Consider the following 27,583-nt stretch of genomic DNA (forward strand, 5'->3'; position numbering starts at 1 on the left):
TTCATCAGGTAACTGCATAATTGCAGGGTAAATAAAACTCAATCATGTTTATTTTTTAATATGATCAGTATGTAACTGTAAATTACATATCTAAGCAGTTTTAATTGTTTATTAATTTTAAATAATATTATTTACACCATTTTTATGTTTTTATGCTTTCTTTTAGTATGCTAAACAATTTTATATAGTCTCAAAATATTATCTTAATAATAAAGTTTGTGAAAGAGTCATGCACTCTGACCTCTTATTTCGTCTGCTTCATGTTGCTACGAGAAACCAGAATGGCTGACTTCAAAGCAGATTCGATGTTCGAAAGTGCCAGATTAAACCTGTTAGAAGTTATTGAAGAGCGAAACAGAGCCTTAAATAAGGTACCTTGTTATGTCCTTTATTTGAAAAAGTGTTAAATTTTGTGTTTACAATATTCTGTAATTGAAACATCCGGTCAAAATGTAGTCGCCCCAAATGGCCCAAAACTCCTGATGAACAATCATGACAATATTCGGCATTCCTTTACTTTTGGGTTTTTTATTTTTACATGTAATAGCTGCCTTCTGCACTGGTTAGGGTTATGCTGGTTTCATACTTTCCTGCCGCTTGCCGCTTTGCCGCTCTGAAGATGATTTTACTTCACTGCGCAATCTCACTAAAGTAAAAACACTAGCGGTGACCAGCGGCAAGCCGATATGTAGGTAACCTAGGCAAACCTTAGCTTAGTTAACACATTTACTAGTCAGCGAATTCGCCGAGACCGGGGCCCCAACACAATGCATATTTACATAGAAATTTGAATTTTTTTCGAGAATAGGTGGGTGAAGGAAACCTACATAAATATGTTTTCTATACTTCACTTGACCCAAATATATGATTTTTATGGTGATAATCAAGTCGCACATGGAATTTTAGAGGATTTTGATAGCAGTTCCATTAAAAAAGCTGCCATCGCCATGAGACTAAGATCTAGAAACACCCCGAAATGCCGCTTTTGGGGAATTTTGCTAGCTGAATCTTTTTGATGAAAGTCAATCTTTGACAAGATGTAACTTTGCTACGGAAAGTGCTATGAAAAAAAGGTTTTCAGTTTTGGCTTAGTTTACTCAAGGGCTTTAATTTGATATATAAAACGATGCAATTTGATGGCAAATTTGAATTCACCTAGGATACCTACGATATGTCGATCACTCCACCGCTTTGCCGCGGCGGCAGCACCGCTGGAAGTTGAATTCAAGTCACGCTCTCCTCTGACGCATGGACGTATGAGAACAAAATACGATTTTGGAGCGGTGCTGAGCGGCAAGAGTAGCTTTCAGAGTCATGCCGCTGCCGCTCAGCGGTGTGCCGCTCCGCTTGCAGAAAAGTACAAGCGGCATGATGAAGCGTCATGCCGCTCAGCGGCAAGCGGCAGAACGTAAGAAACCAGCATTAGGGTTTAGGTTCGGGTTATAACACTGTACTTCCACAAGGCAGCTATAACATGTAAGAATAAAAACCCCCTTAAAAGTAGGCCTATAAAGAAACGCCCAATATTCATTCATGAATGTTTAAAGCTATAACTCATAAGCTAAAATAATAGATCATGAGAGTATGAATGTACTGCGTGGACTGCGTAATGTAAGTTTAGTGGAATGACACAATAGCGCGATCGATTGTGCACGCACAGGAAATGCATCACTGCCACTGATGCGTGTGTGGTAGGCGTTGACTTATGCACTTATCAAGTCTTTCCCCGGCCCTGGGGGACCCGGGACTAGCGGGTACTTAGCCGGGGAAGTACATTTTGCCAGCGTGACATCCCGGCACTGACCCGTTAAAGTCCCGCCTCACGGGCATAACTTTTCTGTACATCCCCGCTATGACTCGGCCCCCGCTAGCCGGGCTACAGTGTGACAATCCCGGCACAATTCCCGACCCCATGGGTCGGGACTTGCGTTAAAACAATGTATAATCCCGGTTATGCCCTGGCCTATCTTGCAGAGTTTAATATATGGTATACGGGCATAGATAAAAAGAAGAAGAAGAAAAGTTAATTCAAAAATTTTTAGGGCAATAATATTGCATTTCGTCAGTAGCGGGAGTCTTACTGGGAGAGGGGTCAACGACTTTAATAGCACGTGCTAACTGCTAAAGTTTGCAGCGCGGTATACCCGTCTAGATTATTGAATGAACGACACAATATAGGCCTAATAAAAAAGATCGATTGGATTATTTGGATAGCAGTGATCATACAAGACACGGCCGATTTAATAGTGCATGCCGATAATTTTAAAGACAACATGTTTGAGGATTTAAACAAAATAAAAAGTAGACTTTCATTTATAGATGCACGAAATTGGTTTTAATATAATATTGGTTACTTAAAGCCATATTATAACATTTGCTGTTGACGACGCCCTCACTGATTTTTTAAAATTCATTTTTTACACAATTATATTATACTTTATTAAACCAATATACCCTGCAAAAATCAAGACTCTAGGTGCTGTAGTTTTGTCAAAATCCGATATTTTGAATAAAGCGCCGGAACCGGCGTCTTATTATTACGATGGAATTATTAGTCGAACGCATACACGATGTTCATAACACACAGTGCGGACGGTGATCTACACAACAAAGGGTCGTACCATAACATGACCGAAGGAGTGGTACGTATTGGCGACATACTGCGCTGGTAGTAAATTCCAATTTTCTTTGCTTTGGCGTAGTTGTTCGCTCAAAAATAAAGGGATATATCTGACAGTAAAAACTAACATTTTATGTCAAAGAAATGCTAATCTATTTTGTATGATAATGTTATAATATTGCTTTAAAACAAGTAATTACCCCACTCCTCAGTTTGTTTTGTAGCGCCACAATCGTGAAAATAGCGCATTACAGATGCAAAATCGGCCGTCCTTGGTATACTGATGTTTTTTAATGGTGTGACTTCTTCGTGAAAGTCCCAGCTATGTCTTGGCAGTGCGGGGGAAAAAAATTGTACACCCCGACAAAAGCCCCGCTAACATGAATGATTGGCCCGGCATAGCGGGGGCGATCTACTGTACATCCCGCCAAGTCCCGCTAACTTCCCTGCCTGCGGGCAATGATTTTGTGTACATCCCGCCACGTCCCGGCATGTTCCCGCTATGTCCCGGTCCCCAGGGCCGGGAAAGACTTGATAAGTGCATTACACCGAAGCAATTGTCATTGCGTATAGTGATGTGGTCGACATGCCTTATGTCGACATAATGTCGACGTCGGCAGGGGTAGCGCTAGGTCGCTTTTTGTGGTCCCGGACCCACCAAAATAGAGTTTGGACCCCCTGTTTTTCAATTTTCTGCAAGTTCAGGGGTCCCTGCAGACCCCCGGTTTTTCAATCTAGCGCTATTGCAGACATACTATTTATGCTGCATTTGTGCAACTCGGACTCACCAAACTCTACTCCGGATCCCCTACTTTTTAATTTTCTGCAAGTTTGGGGGTCCCTGTGGACACTGGAGTGTTTAGTTCTAGCGCTACCCCTGGACGTCGGCACGTATGCCGACATGTCGACATCAAAAAATCATGTCGACAAAAAAAATTTTTTTTTTTTTTTTTTTGTTTTTTCAAAAATATTTTTTAGCCAGAAAAGCAAGTTATAGGCCCAAACTGACTTGTTATTCAAGGTTGGAAACCAGAGAAATACTGCTACTAAAAAAAAAAAAATGCCAATTTTTTTTTACAAAGTTGGATGATTTACCTTTGCTTCTATTGAACAGTCAGGGACACATTGAATTAGTATGCATTGCTAGCTGTTCAATAGAAACAAAAGTAATTAAAATGTACAACTTTTTCCAACTTTGTAAAAAAAAATTGGCATTTTTTTTTTTTATTAGCAGTATTTCTCTGGTTTTCAACCTTTAATAATAAGTCAGTTTGGGCCTATAACTTGATTTTTTTCTGGCCAAAAATATTTTTTGAAAATTAAATTTTTTTTTTTTTTTTTAGAATTTTTTTTAGAATTTTTTTTATGTCGACACACTGTCGACGTCGGTATACGAATTATATCGACATGTCGACAATAAAAAACGGTGCCGACCACATCACTAATTAATTTGCGTACCTATTGAGCTCTCATGATCGAGAAACTATTATTTTAGCTATAAAAGCCATGTTACATTTCCATAAAAAATAGATTTAATAGTATTTATTTTCCATAAAATGTTTAGTTTTTACTGTCAGATATGTCCCCTTTTAATTTTAAGCTGAACAGCTGTGGTAGCCTAAAAGCAAAGAAAATTGAACAAGCCAGGAGCAGGGCATATAAAAACAAAAACATAGGCCTACAAGTAGTCTCTAGTGCAAGTTATTTGTTTTTTCTCTTTTATTTCAATTACTTTTTACTCAATTTATATACAATTTCCCCTCTGAAATGCTGTTTCCTGTAATAATTTGTGTAGAGACTCTGAGGCTCTGGCTTTGCCCCCTAGACCCCCACCGGGACTTTGACCCCACCAGGGGCCCTTTAGCGGGGCCCCTGGACCCCCGGCCGTGAGGGGCGAGACTCCGGTCGCGTCGCTCCCTTCGTTTGCAATGACTCCTATTTCTGGGTTCCAGAGGTTGACAGGTATATGGGATAATTAGCACAATTAGCAAGCCAATACGGTTGGTCCACGATTGCATTATGGTCCGGCAATCCGGCATCCAGAAACACGTACACTGTCATGACTGTGCTGTTTTCCCGTCCAAAAACTCATTGTTGAAATCGGGGTGATCATGATGCTGTCGATCGGGTTACGGACCTTAGTAACAATGTCGTATGTGTAGCGTTAATTTTTTTTAGTCGTGTGTAGTTAATAATAATTAATATGCTTACAACTTACAAGTGGATTGTTGAATGCCCGGGTTGAATGCTTTCATGTCGTACGTGTCCAAAATTAAATGTACAAACTATTTAGTATGATTATTTATACTTACATGCCATACCATAACTCACTACAGCCTCAAAACATACATCTTCATGAAATACTGAGTACCGGGTACTGACCCCAGCAGTTTTCCCATAATTGTTAATGTATTAGATATAGCATATCTGCCATACGTCGACTACTGGCCAGTTGAAAGAGACAACTTACAAGCTAATTTAATGGATAAGTGTGTGTCATAGGTATCATGAGCATTTATTGCATGGATGAAATTTATACAAAGCACAAGTTGGAATCAGAGGAAATACTAACACCTGCTCACTCACTCTATGATAAATTATAGACTCAGTACACGGTCGATCTTACCGCTTCCGATGTTGATTAAGATACTTCTTGCATCGATCCCGAGATGCGGAAAAAACCAATAGTCATTTTGTCCCACATAAATGAATAAATAACAAAAACCCCGATCCCCGGTGGACTCACCCAAAAGGTGACGTCACACCATATGATCGCCTTATCCTCCTTGGTCTCCGACTGACACAGACGTGCCTATCGATTGTTCATAGCACTGTGTATCAATTTCTCGACCAAAGGCGAGATATACGGTTGTAGTTTCACACCTTAGGTAAAACCAAACCGGTATTGTTCGGCTGAGGATAGTTTTGACGGCATTTTCTGACGAAAAAGTGACAAAAAAACGATCCAAAACTTAGCTACATATCGTGCCTCCGTTTGTATACGGGACACACGAGCAATTCAAAATGGCCGCTCGTTGACGCGCATTCATTTTGTTTCCCACGTAAACAACCATTGCAGCCTGTAAGTTACAATAGATGTTTGTACATACACATTGTATTTCATGTACGGTAGGTTATTGTTGCTATGTTAGGGTGATTACTCTATCGTTATGTCTTCATTACCGTCCAATAAAGACGAGTTAATCAGATATTCATACGGTGGGGATTGGTAGGGACCCGTCTGACATTTTAGTAATAAAGTTAGCCAGTCCTTACTTTACCACTAACGTTAGCGACCAGCCTCCGTGCTCAGGTTTGCTTACTGGGCTTGAGTCGCGTGTTGGGGGGGTGTGCCCCCTCCCTTTTCTCCTCGCTTAGCCTCGGCCCTGTCGGGCTTGCCCTTCCCTGGTGACGGAGCGGGACCCACACCCGCTCTGTTTCACCCACAGGGAGTGCTCACGATCTTCTAGATGTCTTTCTTTTGCTTAGGACTCTCCGAGTTCCAGCTTGACGATTTGGATAGGCTCCGTCATCGCCATAAGACGAAGAAGAAATCTACCAAGGGCACTGGTAAGGTCGATACGGTGGATTCTGCTGTGACAGCCCCTATGGGTCATGGCAGGTCTGCCTAAGGGGCTCCGGTCCCCGGACAAGCAGGCGGTTCCTTCGGGACTGCTAAGCGGCGTCAAAGGCTCAGCAGCCAGCGAAAGCACTGACTATACGTCGGAGCAAAGTAGCAGGCAGCAGAGCGGTAACCACCAGCGAAAACCCTAGCGGGTTTTGCAGCAGGAGGATACCAGTCGACACGGTAGATTCTGCTGTGACAGCCCCTATGGGTCATGGCAGGTCTGCTTAAGGGGCTCCGGTCCCGGACAAGCAGGCGGTTCCTTCGGGACTGCTAAGCGCGTCCAAAGGCTCAGCAGCCAGCGAAAGCACTGACTATACGTCGGAGCAAAGTAGCAGGCAGCAGAGCGGTAACCACCAGCGAAAACCCTAGCGGGTTTGTAGCAGGAGGATACCAGTCCTCTAGCGAAAATCCTCACGGGTTTTTAGCAGGAGGACACCCGTCTGTTGCAGGCATATCTACAGGCTCAAACAGCCACAGTAGTAGCCAGCGACGGGCAGCATGCAAGGGTACCCGGGCTTGCCTGGGTTGAACCCTAGCATGCATGGGTTCAGCAGAGACGATACCGCTGCTAACGCTGTGGGTGTAGTCTTAGCAGAACCAACTGGGGTTGTCACACGGCAGCGTTCCATGGCGGGACCGCCGAGTGATACCCTGGGCCCTAGAATAGCTGCTGGCTGTCCACAGGGACTGGCTGGCGATTATTCAGGGGTTGGGCTCGCAGTCTCACACGGGACAGCGACCCAGGTGCATTCGGTGGCAGCTACAAAGACGAGCTACGGCTTGACTTCAGTGGTAGCCGCTATGCACCCGCCCATAGCTGCCGTGAGTGGTCCGCCACACACCGCGACCTTGGGAGAAGCGCTAGAGGGTACAGTAAGTAGCTTGAACAGCCTAGCTGATCAACAACCCACTTATGTCCTCGAGAGCCAGCGGAGCGTGGGTGATCCATTACCGTCAATGGGTCAATTACCCTCTCTTGATCGATCACTGTCAAATCAACAGGGCATAGCTCCATTGATTGACGCTGCCTATTCAGGTGGCGAGGTGATTGATCGGGGGTATGCACGCTCAGCTACCCGTGGTACTAGGCAAGCTCCCTCTAGCCAAGGGACAGCCAGTATAGCGGGGGTACCCATACACACGGCTTGATCCCCTTGCGGGGAACGCAGTGAGGCATGGGTACAGTGGTACACAGCCGGGAGCCCTCACGGGCACCTACGCTAGTGCAGCGCGGTACCACGCCAGCACACAGCTTGATCCCCAAACAGGGAACGCAGTGTGGCGAGGGTACAGCGGTCCACAGTTGGGAACCCTCACGGTACCCACGCTGATACCGCACCGGTACCGCAGCACTTCGCTTTAGTCGCCACAGTCTCTGTGGCAACAAGGGGAGGCGGTGCTGGTACTGCAGTACCATGGGGTTACCCTGGTGGCGGATCCTTTCAGGGTCAGCTGCCGGCTGGGTATGCCCCGTGGTACCCGCCGCAGGGTGTTTCTTCCACGGCCTAGCACCGTGGCAAGGGTCGCCTAGCGATGGCCACGCAGTACCAACATCAGCTGTTGACCAGGCCAGCCGGCATGGAGCTAACCCAGATCTTGATCAGGGTAGGCCCGTGCTGCTAAGCGCTAGGACGACGGCTGCGAGAGCATCGCGGACCCAGTGGTGCCATGGCGGATACCTCAGGGTCTTGCGGGAGTACTCCCTCTTCTGCTGGCAGGTAGTCGGCGAGCCACACAGTGGTTATGCCTTCTTACCCGCTTTCAGATGCCCGTCCTCAGTTACCGTCATCATCGGAGCATGATACGGATACTGTGGGCGAGGGAAAGGAGTCGGAAGCTGAGTCCGGTAGTGACATCACTACAGTCTCCTTCCCCGCTGCCCCGCGAGGGAGCAACAGCACTGATCTTCCTCCGGACACCCCTAAGGGGAGTCCATGGAGGAGGACCAGGGATCCTTTCAGTAGGATGCTCAGCTGCTGCTTCCTCACTGGGGACGCCTGCGCTCTCATTCCCGGCAAACCTCACGGGTAGTATCGGGGCTGTCGAGCTCAGTAGAGCTATGACGCCGCGTGCTTGCACGCTTCCTCTGCGTGTAACGCGGGAGGACCACGGGACCTACCTGCGGGGATCCGAGAGGGACCCAGATGTCGCTCAAGCGTATCACGCTCAGACAACATCTGAGCTCTTCCATGCGAGGTGAGCCTATTAGCGGTGCTAACAGCTAGCCTCAACAGAGAGCTCCATGGGCCTAGCCCATAGGGTGTCCACTCAGCGCCCGGGGAGGGGCCTGCCACTCCAATCGCTCAACGCGATGGAAAGGCAGGGTCCTTTTTCTCTTTGGATGCTTCTGCGCTTCGGTGGAGGACCGTGCAAATAAGCTACCAACGGGAGCACTCTGAAGAGGTCGGAAACTGCCCTTACCATGGGTAGGAGCTCCGACTTCAGCAGGCCGTGCACCACCAACAGTACCCGAGCCCACTACCTCTGCAGCACCCATTTCTGGGAGGCGCAAGGGTAGCACAGGATCAGCTGGCAAGCCCCGAAGAAGAGCAAGCGCTCTTCCAAGGGAAGCTAGGCAGAGCATTCCTGGGGGCTCAGCGGTTTTTCCACAGGGGATCTCCCAGTGGGCGACCGCTTATGGCTTTCACCCAGAGGTGGGAAACCATCTCTCTGAGCGCCTGGGTATGGTCAGTGGTGAGTGGGGGTTACAGACTGGCAACCCAGTCTCCCCACATTCGCCTGCACATTTCAGAGGTCCACAGTAGTACCGCCAGACGGCCCCCAGCGTCGGGCACTACTGACAGGGATCACACAGCTTCTCACGGCGGGCGATTGTCCCGGTCTACCCCCGTTCTACGGTGATCTTGGAGCCATTGGCTCCAAGGAAGACAGGCGACGGGAGCCCCATCCGGAACCGCAGGCTGTCGAGCACGTTCCTCAGGCCCAAAAGGTTCAGAATGGGGACTCTCGCCTCGGTGCTAGCCTGCCCCATCAGGGGCATGGGAACAGCATCGCTAGATCTCTCGGACGCCTATCTGCATATGCCAATCGCCTCTCAAGATCGGAGGCATCTGCGCTTCTAGGTACAGGATCAAAATTACCAGTTTTGATACCGCCATCCGCCTGTCCATCTCTCCCAGGGTGTTTAACACTCTTGGTCAGAGCGGTGGCAGCGTACCTGAAGCACAGGGGTGTCAACATCAGTTGCTACCTGGACGTTTGGCTCATATACGGACGCACTCCACTGAAGACTACGGGTCTCATGGGGTTGATAGTCCGTGGGTGCGGGACCCTGGATTTTTGATCAGCTCAAAAAGTCCAGCGTGGTCCCGACGCAGACACCACTATTTGTAGGGGCCCGGATCACCCTCACGGAGGGGTTCGCGGTGCTCTCACCCGAGCGGGTGACGAACATGGTGCGGTGTGCCTGACTCTTGGCCGAGTCTCGGGCAAAACCCGCTGTGGCATGGATGAAGGTGGTAGGCCTAATGGCCAGTATGGCGGACCTCGTACTGTCCTGCCGTTTCTACGTTAGGCTTACCCAACTACACCTTCTAGCCTGCTTGCAGGCCCAGTCGTCACCCAATATTACTCGCGGTTCCGTTGTCGGAGATCGCGAGAGAAACTCTGGTGGTGGACCCATCAGCCCAATTTGACCCAGGGTGTCAGGTTTCCTGCACCCCGGTATGTCACGTGGTGACAACCATAGCGTCAAAAGCGGGGCTGGGGGTCCACATCCACGGAGACTCCGTCTCGGGCCTATGGGGGCCATAGAGACAGAGTTTCACATCAACCTCCTCGCTTAGGAGGTGATCGTGGAATCACATACCGTTGTCCTGACGGATAGCACAACCGTGGTAGCCTACCCCAACAGACAAGGGGACTCCGGGCCACCACGATTGAGCCTGCATGCACGACACCTGATAGGGTGGTGCAAGTTCAGGCAGATTACGATGAGAGCGATACACATCGCGGGCGTCACCAGCATCCTCGCGCACAATCTGTCACGAGGAAGGGTGTCGGGACCAGCAGAATGGTCCCTTGCTCCGCAGGTCGCTCAGACGATCTTCAAGGGGATGTACCACCCCTCGAAAGATCTGTTCGCATCTCATCGCAAACATACACTGCCGGTGTACTGCTCAAGGGTCGCGGACCCCCAAGCATTCACCTTGGACGCTCTGTCCATAGACTGGGGAGGGATGACAGCTTATGCAGGCCCTCCGATCTCACTACTCATGAGGGTGGTGGCCAAGATCGGGTGGGAAGACTGCATTGTCATTCTGCTAGCGGCAAGGCCGCTGGCACTCCCCGAAGTACCAGATCTACTCCGGATGCCCGGAGCGGAGGTACCCAGTCTATCACTAGAGCACCTGCAGTTAGCTGCATGGCCCTTACCAGGGAACACGCAGCGGAGGGATACTTTTCATCAGAAGCTGTTTTTCTCATCGCCGGGCTAGACGGAAGTCTACCCTCCGTGCGTATAGCCAGAGTCTGGCTCCATACTACGCTTGGTGCAATGAGACAAATAGCTCTCCCGCTAGAGCCTCTGTGCTGCTAGTTCCGGAGTTTCTGACAGAAAAGTTCCAAGCAAGACTTCAGCGGGCCACTGGGGCCAGCTATAAGTCAGCTGTCCTCTCCATTCACCGAGGTTTCGAGGCGGGTCGACTATCATAGCCGATGGTTACCTTATTAGTCTCACGCCTCGACGGTATGTTCAACGAGTGTCTACCAAAAGGAAAGTGATCCTCCTAAGGGATCCCAACACAGTCTTAGATTACCTTAAGGGTCACCCTTTTGACCTTCCGTCCAAAGCGGCGCTTAAATACGTAACTCTCAAGATGGCTTTCCGGTTTGGCGTTGGCTTCGGGACGGCGGTGCTGAGTTGCACACGGTCTCGAGGTTAGCTTCCGTGTTCACAAACACTGGAGCGACACTGTTTCGGCGCTCTGTTCTCGTGACTACTGAACGGGCGCGGTGCATACCGACATTCGTCCCTCTCCAATCCCCAGGGTTGGGCAAGGTTCGCTGAAGCCAAAGATAGGCTGGGGTGTCCGATAAGGCGCTGCAGCACTATTTCTTCCGAACACAAGCCTTGCGAGGGACTCACGACCGCATTCATCACCCTTACAGAGCCTTTCGGTCCAGCCGCTGTCGCAATGGCTGGTCCAAGTGTTGGTGGGGTCCGGGGGATCGCGAAGGTTTCGCGTCCCACGACCCACTCGACACGAGCTATCTCATCATCTTGGGTATACCGTTCGGTTGTCCCTTGAGGAGATCTAGCAGGCGGTGTACCGAAGCCACCTTCGCCCTTCTCTACGATACTTCCGCTTACGTTAGTAATCAGAGACGGGCGGAGGTTTACCGACATTGTTCGGGCGATCATAATACGGTGGTGTACGGGTACCAGGTTTTCAGACTATACAGAATACTCAGCATGGTAAGAACCAGTGTCGCTATTCTTAACCACCAAACTTATTAAGTAAGGAGGTTTATGTCTGTGATCGCGTGGTCTTTTTGTTTCCCGACCGTTGGGGAAAATATTTTCTGACCTCGCGAAAACCATCGTTACCGCCCGATCCCTGATCAGATGCTGACCAATCTTGTACCTCCATCCGTCGGTTACTTGCTAGATCGATCTTTCAGATGTTGATGCAAGAAGTATCTTAATCAACATCGAACGGTAAGATCGACCGGTGTACTGAGTCTAGTCCCAAACAAAAATGTTTGGTAGACTCATAACCGTGCGATCTTACCTTTCCGATGTTGATTATCCCGACCCCGCCACCCCTACAAGTTTGGTCCGAGTAGGGGATCCCAAGTCGGATAAGGGCGATCATATGGTGTGACGTCACCTTTTGGGTGAGTCCACCGGGGATCGGGGTTTTGTTATTTATTCATTTATGTGGGACAAAATGACTATTGGTTTTTCCGCATCTCGGGATCGATGCAAGAAGTATCTTAATCAACATCGGAAAGGTAAGATCGCACCGGTTATGAGTCTACCAAACATTTTTGTTTGGGACTAATTATACTGTTGCTATATTGAGGTGTTTATACTGACATTTCTTCATTGAGAGATTTAATCAATCTTTTGATTGATTATTAGTGCAATTCCTGAGGGGTTTATTTCTCAGAATGTTTCTTTTAAGTAACGACAGTAGGAGGTAGGATAGGAAAAAAATTTAGAATTGTCAGCAACCTTTATATAGGATTTTTTTATGTAATATTATAATACGGTACCAGGTACCCCTATTATAGTACGGTACTAATGTACGGTAGTTCCATATTCCACATAATTAACGCCCCTCCACTAATAAGGGCCCCTACAGAATTTTTTGAGTGACAACCAGTTAACCACTGCCTAAGCACCCTTTTCAATTACCTATACCTTCTTAACCTTCCACTCCAGTTTAAAATTATGATGACTTTACTTTAGATACCGGTAAACTATATTTATTATGTTTTTGCTGGTAAATTCCCATTACAACAGGGTTCGCAGGTTTTTGCCGCAGGTGAAAAAAAAAAAAAAACGTGGTTTTAACCACGGTTTTAACCACTTGGCAAAAACAGTTTTTGCCGGCAAAAATGGCAAAAACTAAAAATGTGATGAATAGTTCACTTTTTGTCATCTCAAAACAAATTACTAAGTTACAAAAATAATTTCCTGAGTGTAACAAGGTCAGATTTGGTAATTATAAGTAACATAAAGAAATTAAAGGCATGGATTTTCATTGCTCAAAGTGGATTTAACTGAATTGTGGCATATCAAATTCAAAACTTTTTCATTTTAAGGATTTGACGAGACAAAAAATATGTTGAATGATTGATCAAAAGTTATGTGTTATTGTTTATGAGCTTTCTGTGTAAAATAATATTTAACTTACTACATATGAGTTTTTGCCAGTTTTTTCCATTTTTGCCGGTTTTTGCCTCTTTTTGCCACTTTTCTGGCATTACAACTTTCATCATAAATTTTAATTGAAAATGATTGACTTAATAAGCGTCCGGGCCTCCGGGGTGCTAATTAGGTTGAATATGATATTCCAAGTTGAGGGCTTAACCAGGACCATTTATATGTAGGCCAAATTAAAAAAAAAGTTTGTCTCAAAGCTGTCCAACTCTGAAAAACTAATGCGAAATGCGTTTTTATTTAAAAAACTTTTTTTACCATTTTAAGATTTTTTTCAAATGTGAAAAACCTCAATGTCCTATTCTACTCTATGAATTGTTGTACTATTGAACAATAAAGTGCACTGCTATTGTATTGAAGTAATCTAAGAGCAGGGGTCTAAATTTTTTATATTTTTTATGCACTTTTGCTGAAATTTTTTTTTTTTACTAATGCGGGCGAATAAACTAATGCGCGCGGTGAGCTTTGAGACAAACCTTTTTTTTATTTGGCCTTACTGGGAGGAAACTTAAACAATACAACATACTGTATTAGTGGTTAATTTCAAAAGCTGGTTATCAGAACCGTCGAAAATTGTTTTCTGACCCATGTAGGCTTTAATGTGTATCTTTTTGTAATCGCAAATATATGATACCACAAAACTGCTCCGATCCACCGAAAAGTTCAAATTGTGCAAAATTAATACGATGAAAATATCACACTTTACAATATGTGTTCTCCAAAGAAAAAGAGTAAAAAAAGTTTGATATTTCATAATCCTTTATAGTACACTCAATCCAGCAATACAAACATACCATTGCAACTTTAACCTAAAGGGGGTATGTCAAAGAAATGCCTAATAGATGTTCACTTTTATGTAATATTGAACTGTATGCTTTTCAAGTTCATTTGATATTTTATTATGATAACTTGAAAGTGAAACCCTACTGAGTGTGTGAAATTGAATTTGTTACAAAGTCTGCCTACTTGCTGTTTAGTGTCAAGGCTCATGTTGTCTAACATTTAAGCAGGTACCTGTAGATCAAAAGTGTAAAAAAAGCCACATGTGAATCTCCTTCAACCAAATGGGAGAAATAACTTGAATTTTACTATTTTAAGGTATACAATATACATGCACCTGATAGCATGGGACCTTGCAGTTGCAACAGCTAACATTGGTATGGGGGGTACTTGTACTGTAGAGCATTTTTTACTGCCAAAGTTAAAAATACTATAGAGGCCGTCAGCTTGACGTCATATGCCGCCATCTTGTGGGTACACGCTGCGATGGTCGTTCGATCTCCATGCGTGAACAGCAAAATCACTGCGTCGATGCGTGAAAACAGCTGCGTGGCAAGCTGCGCCCTGCACGTAGTGTCTGGCGCATGAACAATTGAACACGCATATCATTTGTACCCACAAGATGGTGAAAGGCTGACGGCCTCTATAGGTACAAACAGGGATCGAGTTTTAAGGCGTTTGTTTGCAATCACACACCATTGCATACCTAAAATTGCCTGTTCGAGAGCCATTTATAGCACACCTCAACTCCTTAACCTCTTACACCTCACAGCCTGCCTTTGTAGCATGCCTGTTATTTTCAAACCTAAACCCCTGTACAAAAGAGTAAAAAGATTTCTCAGTAGCACAAACTACACCAGGCACAAAAAGAAACTCGTCAGTTATATTCATCCTTTCCGTTCCATAACTTGATAATTTTGATTTATTCTGAAATATACATTTTATTAATTGGAATTTGCTTTCTCATTTGACACCCTGTTCGTGAAAAACGAACAAGAATTGACCACGATATGCGCCTCCAAAGCCTCAAACCCCAAAATCAAAAGTTGCATTTTCAACTATTTTCAATGGGAACGCATCGTTGTATTGCACACAAGCACCACGGGCCAATCAATAAAGCACACAGTGTATCAGGCACAATTGAATCGTTAAAATTGCAACTTTTCATTTTGGGGCTTGAGAGTTTGGAGGCGCATATCTTGGTCAATTCTTGCTCAATGTTCACGAACAGGGTGTCAAATGAGAAAGAAAAGTCCAATTAACAAAATGTATATTTCGAATAATCCAAAATTATCAAGTTATTGAACAGCAAGGATGAATATAACTGACGAGTTTCTTTTGTGCCTGGTGTAATTTGTATGTAGTGAGGGTGGATGAGGTCCCGGGATGAGGTATGGATAAATCATTAAGTAGTGCCCCTTTAAAGTCCAAGGTTTACATTGATTTTCTTTCAAAACAGTTTGAAAGCCATAGCTATCAGCATGAAGAATAGAAGTTAAAATAGTAGTGAACAGTGAAACTTGTTCACCAATGTCTCCAGTATCTGCGGTCATGATCATGTGTGAAATGATCAGGCAACCTAACATATCCTATTCAAAGCAGTGATTGAAATGCACCTGATTGGTTGCTTGGATACAGTAAATAGGCCTAAGTCATTTTCCATTATATCGATATCAAATGTAATGCATCTTCAACTATGGCAAGCAGCAAGCAAGGCAAGTCTACTGGGCAAGAGCTGAAAAAGACTACAAGCAATGCAAATTCAAAACCTGCAGTGGATGTAATTGAAGATTGGGAAAAACCAAGGAAATCATTGCTAGACTACCATCTTGAACGGGTTTATAAGGACTTGCCGGAGAGGGTAATTAATGCATTGTGCCTTACAGGAGTATGATATGCGTAATTAATTTGGTATCTTGAAGATTTGAATGTTTCTGTATATTATGTAGATTTGCCAATTTAGGAGAGCTTCAAAACTTGTCAGTGGCGTAGATTTCTTTTTTATCATTGGGGGATGGGTTTGGAAAAACAAATTCTTGAAGTATAATGAATCAAGTACCTTTTGGCGACAGAATAAGTTTTATGAGTACAAATGCACACAAATTTTTTGCCATAAGCGAAATTGGTGGTGCAAAAGTGTAATAAATTAGCACAAAGCACACAAAAATTTACACTTTGGGGGCTAAAATGGCCAAATATGAGGTTAAAATTTGGTCACTGAGAAACCCACACACAGGCTTCAACATTGGGGGATGATTGTATGGACCCGCCCCCCCCTACCCCGGGTCTCGCCTATGAAACTTGTATTGTGTTTGTGGGGGTGTGGGAGTTTGTGCATGTGTTTATTTACATGGATGTCTACACAGTGACATTTATGAATGATTATTTGATAGGGTTCAGTGATATTTTTTATCATTTTTTTCTTTTTCTTCTACATTATTTTCCCCTTGCAGAAAGCACTACTCCATCGCCTCGTATACATAGCCAAACTGAGTAATGAGTTAAACGACAAAAGAGACTTGGGTGGTAAGTAAATTGGATAGATCAATATCAAATGTAAATTTTATTCACCAGATGAGAACCTGTAGTTTACTATTGTTTAAAAAAATTCAGATTTATAAAAATTGAAAAAAGGTTGTGCTCATTTAGGCAATAGAAACAAATTTGATCTTTCGATTGACCATCAATGCTTGGTCAATCCTTATTATTTATGAAATCAGTTAATTTACTATTGTCAGTAGTGATAAAATAGAAATTTGGGCATGTAGTAATATTGACCAATATAAATTTAGTATTCTGATTAATTAGCTGATAGCTCATTAATAACAAGCATTGAAGCAGCATCGACAGTCGATCCAAAGATCAAACAAATTTGTTTCTTGTGCCTTACCTGTTCAACTGATCTATAGATATTTAAGGTATCAGAGCCAAATTTGTTTGATCATTGGATTGACCATCAACACTGCTTTGATGCTTGTAATTAATAGACTATCAACTAATCAGAATTACTAGTATATTTGTATTGGTCAATATCACCTTTGGTGTTTTCAGTAAATGATAGCCTATTGTATCTATAATGTAACAAGTACAGTAACTCAATTTTCAAAAATGTCTCCTTTGGCCCCCATGGACCAGATCATGTCACATTATTATGTGTAAATAATGGGTGAGTTAAAGGGTGGGTTTCTAAAAGCGTGAGAGCAAAATATATAAATGTGTGGGTGAAGCTACCAAATATGGTAATAGACTAGTTTGATGATTTCTTCAAAAACATTAAAATTAGCATCTTTCAGTGACAGACCCTCTTTTTTAAGTGCCTGGCAGTCTTAAATCAGTTTCATAATTTGTAAATTTCACTTCATATGCTAGCAAATATGGCAATGTAAAAGTTTGGTTATTATTTTATTTTCTATAGCTCATTATGAGAGGCAGTTTAAAAATTGGCAGAATCACTACCAAGGTGAGGGCGCTACAGGCATGCTTCTAGTCTACCCAAACCATTATGTACATTTAGTTGAGGTAAGTGGATTTATCTTGGTGTAGATTATTCCCCGGGGATTATTCATCCAGTAGTACAAAACATTGTAAATTAAATCTAATACTGGAACTAAAATATGCAACTCACTTTCCTACGTTGCATTGGCCAACAGGCATCTGATTGATGATGATGAAATGTCAGTCGGAGAGGAATGTTTAGCAATGCAATGTCAAGAACTATTTGAAGTCCTTCGGCATCGCTATGTGCTTCACACCCACAACACCACTCCTTTAACTTAGTTCTTAGGTTGTTGCATGATCCAAGCTGATGACCCATTACATAATTGGTCAACTTGATTTAGGCAACAATAGGATGTGGGTTTGATAAACGTTTAAATTATTTCGATTCCGCTCATATACACTGCTTGATAATGGCTTAGTGTTCAAACTTTTTAGTCATTACTTATCACTATCATGTTTTTCCTATTTTTGCCCCCATGTAGTCATCAAGTGAGATGCTAATGTCTATTATACGAGATCTGCGAGACATGGATGAAACAAAGGACACACGTCTTATAACAGAGAGTAAGATTCTAGTCATCTCAAGTAATGTACCCACGAGGGCTGTTCAATCAGTGGAGCTTTAGGGTGCTTAATTTACCTGCATCCAGACTACTAGAAGAGTATGAAACAAACGAACCTATTGAAAAACTGGTAAGCTGAAGTTACTATTATGTAAGGAGAGGGAAAATGCGCAAAAAAACACCGAAATGTGCGCATTTTGGGTATAATTGTGCATTTTTGGTCCGACTGTGATTTTAAGGATTTTTCCAAAACAACCACTTTTCAAGAACTCATTTTCCAAAAAGCTGATGTTTTCACTAAAATCAAAGAATCCATAATGCAACACAATCCATGTTAAAAAAAAGTATAGAAAATAGACCATCACAAAAAATTGCAAGAAAATATAGAAAAAAAACGTGTTTTTTTTTTAAATATTGCAAATTTAAACTTTTTGGGGAGAAAAATCATGCATTTTACTATTTTGTAATGTCACGCATTTTTCTTGGTCAGCAACATCAGTCCCAGACTCTATTTTTTAGAAAAATAAGGCCAAGTAAAATAATTCACATGTATATCGTCCCCGCCCGCAACGATGTTTGGAGATTTTCAAATATTTTTGTTATTTTTCCTATTTGTTTCCTTACTTTGTTTCTAATATTGTTGTGATGAAAAGATATGTTTAGAAATTTATGGTTATCATTTATAAACACATTGCAAACACTTTCTTCAAGCTAGGGGTAGGTCTTTGGGGAAATAACAAAAATATTAATGGGCCTCCCCGATTTTAAGATGTGTTGACAAACACTTTGCAATAATTATTGCAATTTTACACAGAAATGAATGGTAAAAAATAACATAATAACATATAATAAGGACCTCCCTCACTGATTTTTTAAAACGTTCGGACGATATACATGTTATTTTGTTTACTTGGCCTAAGAGTAACTGCTGGTATTATATTTATGCCTATAGACCCATCAGAAAAATAATGGACATCAAGGTGCTTATTCAATAAGCATTATTCATACCATTCACCTTTTAATATTATGTGGTACATACAATGGCCTGCATGCAGTTCATGGATATTTGGCATCTCTAATAAAAAGCATAAAAAAGAAAGTTTATTACAATTATTATTTGGTTATAAATAAAGTTGTGAAACGTTTCGTATAATAATTTGTTTTTAATTCTTGCACCAGCTTGTATCAAATCATGTTTCATGCAGAATGCTGTTTATGTTAGATGTAATCTGGTGCCATTTAAGTTGTGTCTGATGTATTTTTGTACAGTATTTATTTGTGAAGGATTGTAAACAAAAATAACGATGCTTTGTAATTATATGAACTATATTAGAGAGCTAGGAAAACAGCTGAGGGGATAGGGACGGACAATTGGGATAACAAGAAGGGGATTCATATAGTGGTAAGGGGAGTAATGGCTACAAATTGTATACCCTTCTCATCTAACCCATATGATGGCCGTATCATAACATCAACCCTTATCATTAGTTACCATGTAGTTGAAAGACTTAGGCTAACCTGGAGCAAATACCAATAACTAATGAACTAAACTGCTCTTCATCAAATGAAGCAATTCTCCGGTGAATGGAGTCTATATTGGCCATTACGTTTGATCTAAACTTGAACTGTACAATCTGATGTTTAAATAACTTGAAATAAAGGTGAGAAGGGTAACATGTTCAAAAATATGTCAGGATTTGCCAAAGGTATAATGTGTTTCATACTGAAATGAGAAAATGCATACTATCCCCTTTTATTGAATTGCTGATAGTGCAGGTAAGTGTTGAAATGGTGACAACTCTCTAGTCCAAAGGTTCCCTAGTCCGAAGGCTCCTTAGTCTTACGGCTCGCTAGTCCGAACACGTAATTTACCATTTGCTAGTCCGAATTCTGAAAAAGGTTCGCTAGTCCGAATATCGGCTTCTCTAGTCCGAAGGTTCTCTAGTCAGAATAATAAGGTTTTCTAGTCCAAATATAGAATAAGGCTCACTAACCCATAGCCCTAACACTAACCCTAACCCCAATCCTAACCCTAACCCTTATTCTATATTCGGACTAGAGAACCTTCGGATTAGCGAACTTAATTTGGTTTTCGGACTATAGCGACCCTTCGGACTATAGAAGCTTCGGAGTAGCGACCCTTCGGACTAGAGAGAAGTCATGGTTGAAATGGGCTATTCCGTTTGAAATCCACACACCCCTGTAGAGGATGACACTACTATGTCAATTCCATTTTGACTATAATGGGCAGTGTATGTGGATTATTTTGTGCACTTTTTGTTAAAATCCAGCTGAAAGCAGTATAAAATGTTGAAATCAGGAGGATTTTAATCAATTTGGACCCTATTTTTATTTTAGGATACTTTGATTGAAATCTTCCGCACTTTTCCAATGTTTTTGGATGAAAAATGGTGGATCTGGAATAAAACTGTGTTTAATTTGGTTGGAATTCCAGAATCTGTCTCAAGAGCTCTGGTGACAGCATTTCTGTAGCTGCTCAAGCAAAGAAAACTAACTGTCTTTGAATCAAATGCATGCATTAGCAAACTTGTGAGGTCTGTGGCCAAGCTTTTTATGCATGCAGTTTGTAAATGAAAATAAAAATTTACTTCAAAGTTTTCCAGATTTTGGTATATCATACTTGCAACCCAAATCAGCCAATCTGTCAGCACTACTGCAAGATTACACACCACAGTTGTAGATCAAGATACTTGAGCTGTATTGATCTTTTGTGATTTTTGATAACTCAATATTCAGTTTCAAATAACTTCGCACATATACCTATTATACCTATACAGAAACATAGACAAAGTATGCTTTACTGGTAACATGAATAGTGATTTTGTTAAATGTGTCATTGTGTAGCATGTTAGAAACTTGTTGAACAACACAAATAATAGTATTGTCATAATTATAGTATTACCATTTACATCGTTATTATTCTTACACCAATTTACCTAGTGATCATTTCTTTTCTTTTTCAATTGTTCTTTTTGAATTGTGAATATAGGCTCCTGAGTGTTTAGCACTGATGCTCAAGTTAGGAGCATATTTAGCAAAACCACCCAAGGTAGGTTGCCCATTTTCTTATTTCTTTATTGTTTTTGCTCCTTAGCTGCATATTTTTGCCTGTATTTCAATTCACTATTGGCAACATGGATGCCACAAAGCTTTAAACCAATCATATCTTAACCCCACAGGCACTACTGCCTTTCTTACAGTGCCCCTGATTGGTTAATTACATGTTATAATCAGCTTGAGCAACCAATCAAAGTAGAACTGATATCTCTTGGTATTTTAAGCATAATCCCCTCAGCACTACTGACTAATCTTACCATATCTCTCTTTGGTTCAATATATCATATATATGCCTCTTTGAAACCAATCAAAATAATTTTTAGAGTCCGATAATTTGGCCTATAGTGCCCATGGGTTATGTAACTCATAAAGTTACACATGGTTTGAGCCCATGGTAACTTAAGGGTCCTGTTATAAATTCATGTTATTTTGATGCGTACCTATCACAAGTGTCCTTTGTGGAATCAAGATAACTCACAATGCATTTGAGTAACCATGTGTTGTAAATCTTAGATCGTGCCACATTATGTGACCATCCATCACTAATGGGCTGTAATGTCAGCCGAGGTAGTTTTGAGATATGGTACTTTGAACCAGAAAACAATAGAAAACAAAGTATTTCCCTTTATTCCCAAAAGATTATTCCCTTGCAAACAAGCAATGTATTTTATTGTTAAGCTTATTTTGAGGTGAATTTGCTTGCCCAATATCTCAAAAAGTTCAATATCTCAAAAAGGTGTAAATGCTGACATTTGCAGCCCTCTTGTTTTGGACGGTCACATAAGTGATGTTTTCTGTAATACTTCAGGGTAGTAACATATTTTAAATGATTACATAACACTTCCCTTTGATCACAGGTCACACTGAAGAATGTAATGGATTCCCTTCATGAAAAAGTGCCAGATTTACTCATCCCACAAGGTAGATAACAGAGCCACAATATTTTCATAAAGATGATACTGTATAAGTGGTTATTTTCGCGTACAGTTATTTTCACGTATTGGAGTGAGAGAGACATTTTTGGGATTGTTATTTTCGCGATTGCCTAGTCTTGCCCTATACTTGCAATACATTTATACATATATTCGCGAGGTGTTAATTTCGCGGATGGCACTCCATTCGCGTAAAAAGTACCTCTAAGCCGTAAATAGTATTTTCAATGTCCCGGATGAGCCGTAAATAGTACCTCCAAGCTGTAAATAGTACTTTTGACCATGCCTTCCGCGTGCGCGCATTCGATGCGACAGAACAGTTCACGCTCGCGAAACTGCCATAGCGTGATTTCGCACTGCTGTAATTGGTTAGCGCGATTTTAGCCTATTCGATTTTTTTGAAGGGCAAAATATAGGTTGTACTTAAATTGGTCGTGCTGTTCACTCAGGATAGAAGCTGGAGAGTCAAAACGTCAAATAATTTTTTTTTAACCAATCAATGAACAAAGAACATATTAATGAAGTATATAAAGCTAATATAAACTGCCTTTATTCGAAGTTCTGGTTAAAACTATGGTCCCTCATTGAGATCACCTCGGGCCCATAGTTTTAACCAGAACCTCTCATGGCAGTATATATTTGTATACTATCTACTGAAGATAGCATACCAAACGAAGATACCAAACAATCTAAGGCAGAGATAAAAAAGATTTGTTTCCCCCTTATTCTACATGAAAAAAGGATCATTTTAACCACTGAACAACAGAGTTGTACTATGTTTCATTGTAGTTTTGTCATGCACAACTACAAAAATGTATGTTATCATCAATTAAATGTCTGATTTTGTTCACAAGTTAATGGTAAAAATACAAATCATGAGCAAGAATTTGACCTCGTTGCACATATTGTTCCCATAACATTAGCCTAATTTGCTTGTGTTAAGTCCCATATTGAAGATAGCATACCCAGCAAACACAAAAATGTTTTTAAAACGTTTTAAATAAGTTATATTTTGGGTTTTGGTTTAGGTAAAAACGTTTTAATAACATTAAAATGTCGGGTTATATAAAGGTCATGAAGTCGTTTTTAAAATGTTTTCGAAATGTCATTGTAAACTATTTTTGCAAACATTTTTGGCCAAATATTTTGTCAACACCTTAATAACATTATGTTAAAATATTTGCACCCAGCAAACACAGAAATGTTCTTAAAATGTTTTTACAAAACGTTTTAACAACATTTAAATGTCGGGTTATATAAAGGTCGTGAAAACATTTTACAAACGTTATTGTAAATATTTTGGGCAAACATTTTATGCAAAATATTTTTTCAACCACAAAATAACATTCTGTTTAGAATGAGTTGTACCAAGTTTTCAAAAACGTTTTTGGAATGTTATTAAAACGTTTTTATACCCTTTATATAACCCGACATTTAAATGTTTTCTGTAAAACAGTTGTGTTTGCTGTGCAGTAAATTACCAACAAATGTTATTTAATGTTATGAAAATGTTTTATACCATTAATGTACCCTTTATATAACCCGACATTTAAACGTTTTTTGACAACCTTTTATAACCTTTTGCGAATGATGTCGAAAACGTTTTGTGTTTGCTGGGTAGGTCTCAATGCATCAACTAAAGATTTATTATTTAAAGTTTATTATATAGGCCTATGCTATCTACAGAAGATAGCATATTAGCATAGATGCCATCTGCTGAAGATATCATCGATATTACTGATGATAACAAAATGCTATCTATGGAAGAGTGCATTATATGCTATTATAAGCAAAATGTTGTCTACCGAAAATAGCATATGCTATCTACTGAAGATAGCAGTATTGCATCCAACACAAATATTGCATCCAACACAAACTGCTATGCTATTTTCGGATTATATTGAATCTGTCACAGAAAAATGGACCAAATTGCCATAATGTACCTGATGCCACAGAAATTGCTCAATTTCATCAGAAAAATTATAATATTCCTTTTTCATGATGACCACATAAGACAACATGGCCATTTGTGCCAGCCATGGCATTACAGAATATTATCTGTCAGTTCTGAGTTTCCGTCACATGCATGCATGTTATCATGTAGAAAAAACTCTCTCATTATTTGTGTAACTTTTATTAGGCAATAAATATGCAGGTGTTATTCAGCTATCAGAATTGTCAGATTTTAGCTTTAAAAATTTATACTATTTTCTTTTCCAACTTTAAGCAGTTTTTATTTTTTCAGCCCATTTTGGCCTTTTAGTCTGATTATATGCAGCTTTTCACCAGTTTTAGGTTATTTCAAAAAAGCCATTCTCCTGTATGTCTGGTTAACAGATCGTTACACACTGCTGAACTCAATAATTTTGATCGGCATATATACAAAATGGAAAAGAAGTCAAAAGAATACATTGGTGAATTTTAGCACATAACATGCAAAACGATGTATATTTATGTATGCACAGATCACAATTTGTTGAGGAATCTCAATAATGAATCCAAATGCAGACCTAAAACTGATGTGTGCGGGCGAAAGAAAACCTAGAATCAACTATCCTACCTTTTACTTTTGAAGGACTTTGAACATACCATTCTTGATCGGTATTGGTAACAGGTACATTTTTATTCTAAAATTTGTATCTTTTTCAGATTTGTTGAGTTACTTACTACATTCTTCAGACTTGAGTACACCTAAGAACTTTCTTAATAGATATGATAGACCTCTTGATCTAGTGCTAGATAGTGGTAAGTATTATGCATTTCCGTTCCATAATAGAAAACTGTGAATAATTGTGACCCGTTCCAGCAAAAATATACCTTAAAAACCCTCTCCACATGGGTGTCGACTGCAGATGACAAGTTTCAAATTTTCTTTAAAAGTTCAAAAATATCAGAATTGTACATTTGCCGACCATATTTGAAATCGGCATGAAAATGCATTAAAATGAGTACAAACAAGCCTAGTATTAGTTGAGATAGCTCTTGATATTTGAAGAAAATATCTAAAAACTTGGAACTTTTTACATTGAAGGCTATGGCTGGCATGCATAGCCCTACTAGTATAGGGCCTTGTGACTGTGGTGATCCAAAACCATGCTATATCATAACCCCCCCCCCCCACCAAATTTGGAAAAGTATAAAAAAAAGTCCCAACATTTCAGAATTTGCGGCGTGGCAGCAAAAAAATTTTACCCTTTTTTTGGACAAAAAGGTCCAAATTTTGTCCACTTTTCACAAAATTGCCCCCCCCTTGGAAAAAAAGTCCACTTTTTCAAAATCAGCACCCCACCAAATGAAATCCTGCGTACGCTACGGACCTGCTTGAAAATATATAAGGTTTAATTTAAAAGCTTATTCTCCCTTTCTACAAATAAGCAAATCCAACTTTTATAAATAAGGTGTATTTTGCTGGAACGGGTCACAATTATGTAGAGAAATTAGATTGAAACTATTATTGTATTTTTGATCAAATGTGTATGACTGTGACATGCTGAAGGTGTAAATTGTGTTATATGCTCATTGCTCAAGTCTAGTCCATTAGTAACCAATATCTCTGGTATAATGTTTCTTGGGCTTAATTGATCAACAGAGGCGTACTGTTTTAAATTCTAACAGCTTGTTAATACTGCACTGTAATCGCAGTACATTACGTTAATTAGTTATAAAAATCTGTCACTTCTGGTCAAATTTGATCACCGCATACAGGTAAGTTGCTATAGGTTTTTAACACAAGTCTTCACATACATAAATGACAGCTTAGGTTGTCTTTAAACTTTAAATATCTAATTCTCGATAGAGCACGTACCTTATGCGTACTGTTAGTTGTGTCACTGTACTTTTCGTGGAACAACATGATCGCACAGCCTAAAACCATTATTGGTCAATTCTCAAAAGATGTGCTTCCTACGTAAGCGTGTGGTCTTTGCTAGTTCGCAAGGCAAACTTAAATAACTGGGACACATCATTTATCAGTATGACATTTTCGTATTGGTGCTGCCCTATCTAAGTATCTAAGTGTGCAGAGCTACTACGGTATGGGTTCCTCGTACTAGGTCTTTACATACATACATACATACTCTTTGCGTAGTACGCTCGGCGCAAATACCTATACGTACCTAAGTTGGCTCTCATGGTCGAGAATTAAACATTTTACCTTTAGAATATGGTAGGCCTTCGGTCCAAGAGCAAGTGAAAACTGATGAGGGCCAGTAGATTTTCACAACCTAATTTTGGCTCATTTTCAACACTGCTGATAAATAACCATAATATATTTATGCCTGTTTTGTTTGTGTTAATGACTCTACGCTTATATACATTTTTCTCTTTGTTTTTGCACACAGAACTAGTGTGGCCAATACCCAGGACATTTCCATTGAAGTAATCATCATAATTTATTAATATGTGTTCTCCGGTATACCATGTTGATGGAGTCTACTGCATGGATGGATAACACTGCAAGACATACTTCTTGAATTATTGGTATCAAATCTGTGTCAAACTTTGGAAAAAAAATGTCTGTGAACTTTCATGCCAAATATGCCTAGGCCCATTTGAAAAAGATTTTATCATAGACTGTGTGGAGCACAAAAAAGTAAACTGCATGGACTGCTGGTGCACCTAAGGGTTTAAAACTGCTATTGATAAATAAATGCAGTTTATACCCTTTTGTACTCCAGGAAGACTATGGAGTTAACATTTTTGTATTCCAAGCAGTTTCAACTGAAGTCTATTTTGATCAAATCAAGCAAAATTCGTAAAATGTCCCCAAAGTTGATTAGGCCTTGTGTTTCTTTCTTAAGTGGTATTATTATTATTACTTAATTAAGTACATGGCTATATTTGGTCACATTTGCTCATCTTTGACCAATTATGGTATGTACATGTAGTTGATGCAATTCAAACATCTCAAATGATGACTTTTGGGGGCATTGTACTCATTTTGCTTAATAAGATCATTTTTTGGTTTTTGATCAGAGTTGGTTCTTATTGTGAAAATATCTGGTTGATTTTATATTACCTAACATGTTTTGTAAATATCACTGTATGTATGGACAGAAAATGTATGTACAATGTAAATAGGTTATAGAATGTTGTATATAGTGTAACGATATGTATAAAACTAATGTAAATTTCTTGTGTAAGAGAATCATCATGAAAATATAGTATTATGAATTTATGATACATTGTATAGTATTATAAAGATACTTTTCCGTCTAAATTGTTGAAATTTTGTGACTACATTATTATTATATGTGACATAATCGCAGAATTCTACCACCTGTGCAATAGCACAGTCAGTTATGGGGACAAAATTGGGGATATTTAGGTCCTTGCCAACAGTATGTGGAAACGAGCTAAAACAATTCTGTGTGATAATTGCACTATTATTGCGTTGCTCAATAGACACAGAAGCATTAGCATTGTGCACGTAAGCGCCAATTAGTTTCGGGTGCATTTCAAGCAAAACACAAACTTTTGCTCCATGCGTGTATCAAGATGGCGGTCGAGTACGTTTTAATTCTGTGGATGTGATCAAGAGGAACATGTCTAAATGTTGCTAATGATTTTAAGAGT

The 27,583-nt window shown here is 40.9% G+C and overlaps 1 protein-coding gene across 1 annotated transcript; it reads left to right on the plus strand.

Annotated features, from left to right (window-relative positions):
• The first annotated feature begins 240 nt into the window (after positions 1-240).
• LOC140164824 (testis-expressed protein 47-like) lies at positions 241-26,900 on the plus strand. Its single transcript, XM_072188198.1, is given in 9 exon segments — positions 241-371; positions 16,392-16,464; positions 17,354-17,457; positions 17,919-18,038; positions 18,040-18,129; positions 21,010-21,069; positions 21,935-21,998; positions 24,659-24,754; positions 26,350-26,900. Coding segments are annotated over 9 exon segments (759 nt in total). The 5' UTR covers positions 241-260; the 3' UTR covers positions 26,391-26,900.
• The last annotated feature ends 683 nt before the right edge of the window (positions 26,901-27,583 follow it).

Source organism: Amphiura filiformis, chromosome 11 (genome assembly GCF_039555335.1).
Source record: "Amphiura filiformis chromosome 11, Afil_fr2py, whole genome shotgun sequence".
NCBI lineage: Eukaryota > Metazoa > Echinodermata > Ophiuroidea > Amphilepidida > Amphiuridae > Amphiura > Amphiura filiformis.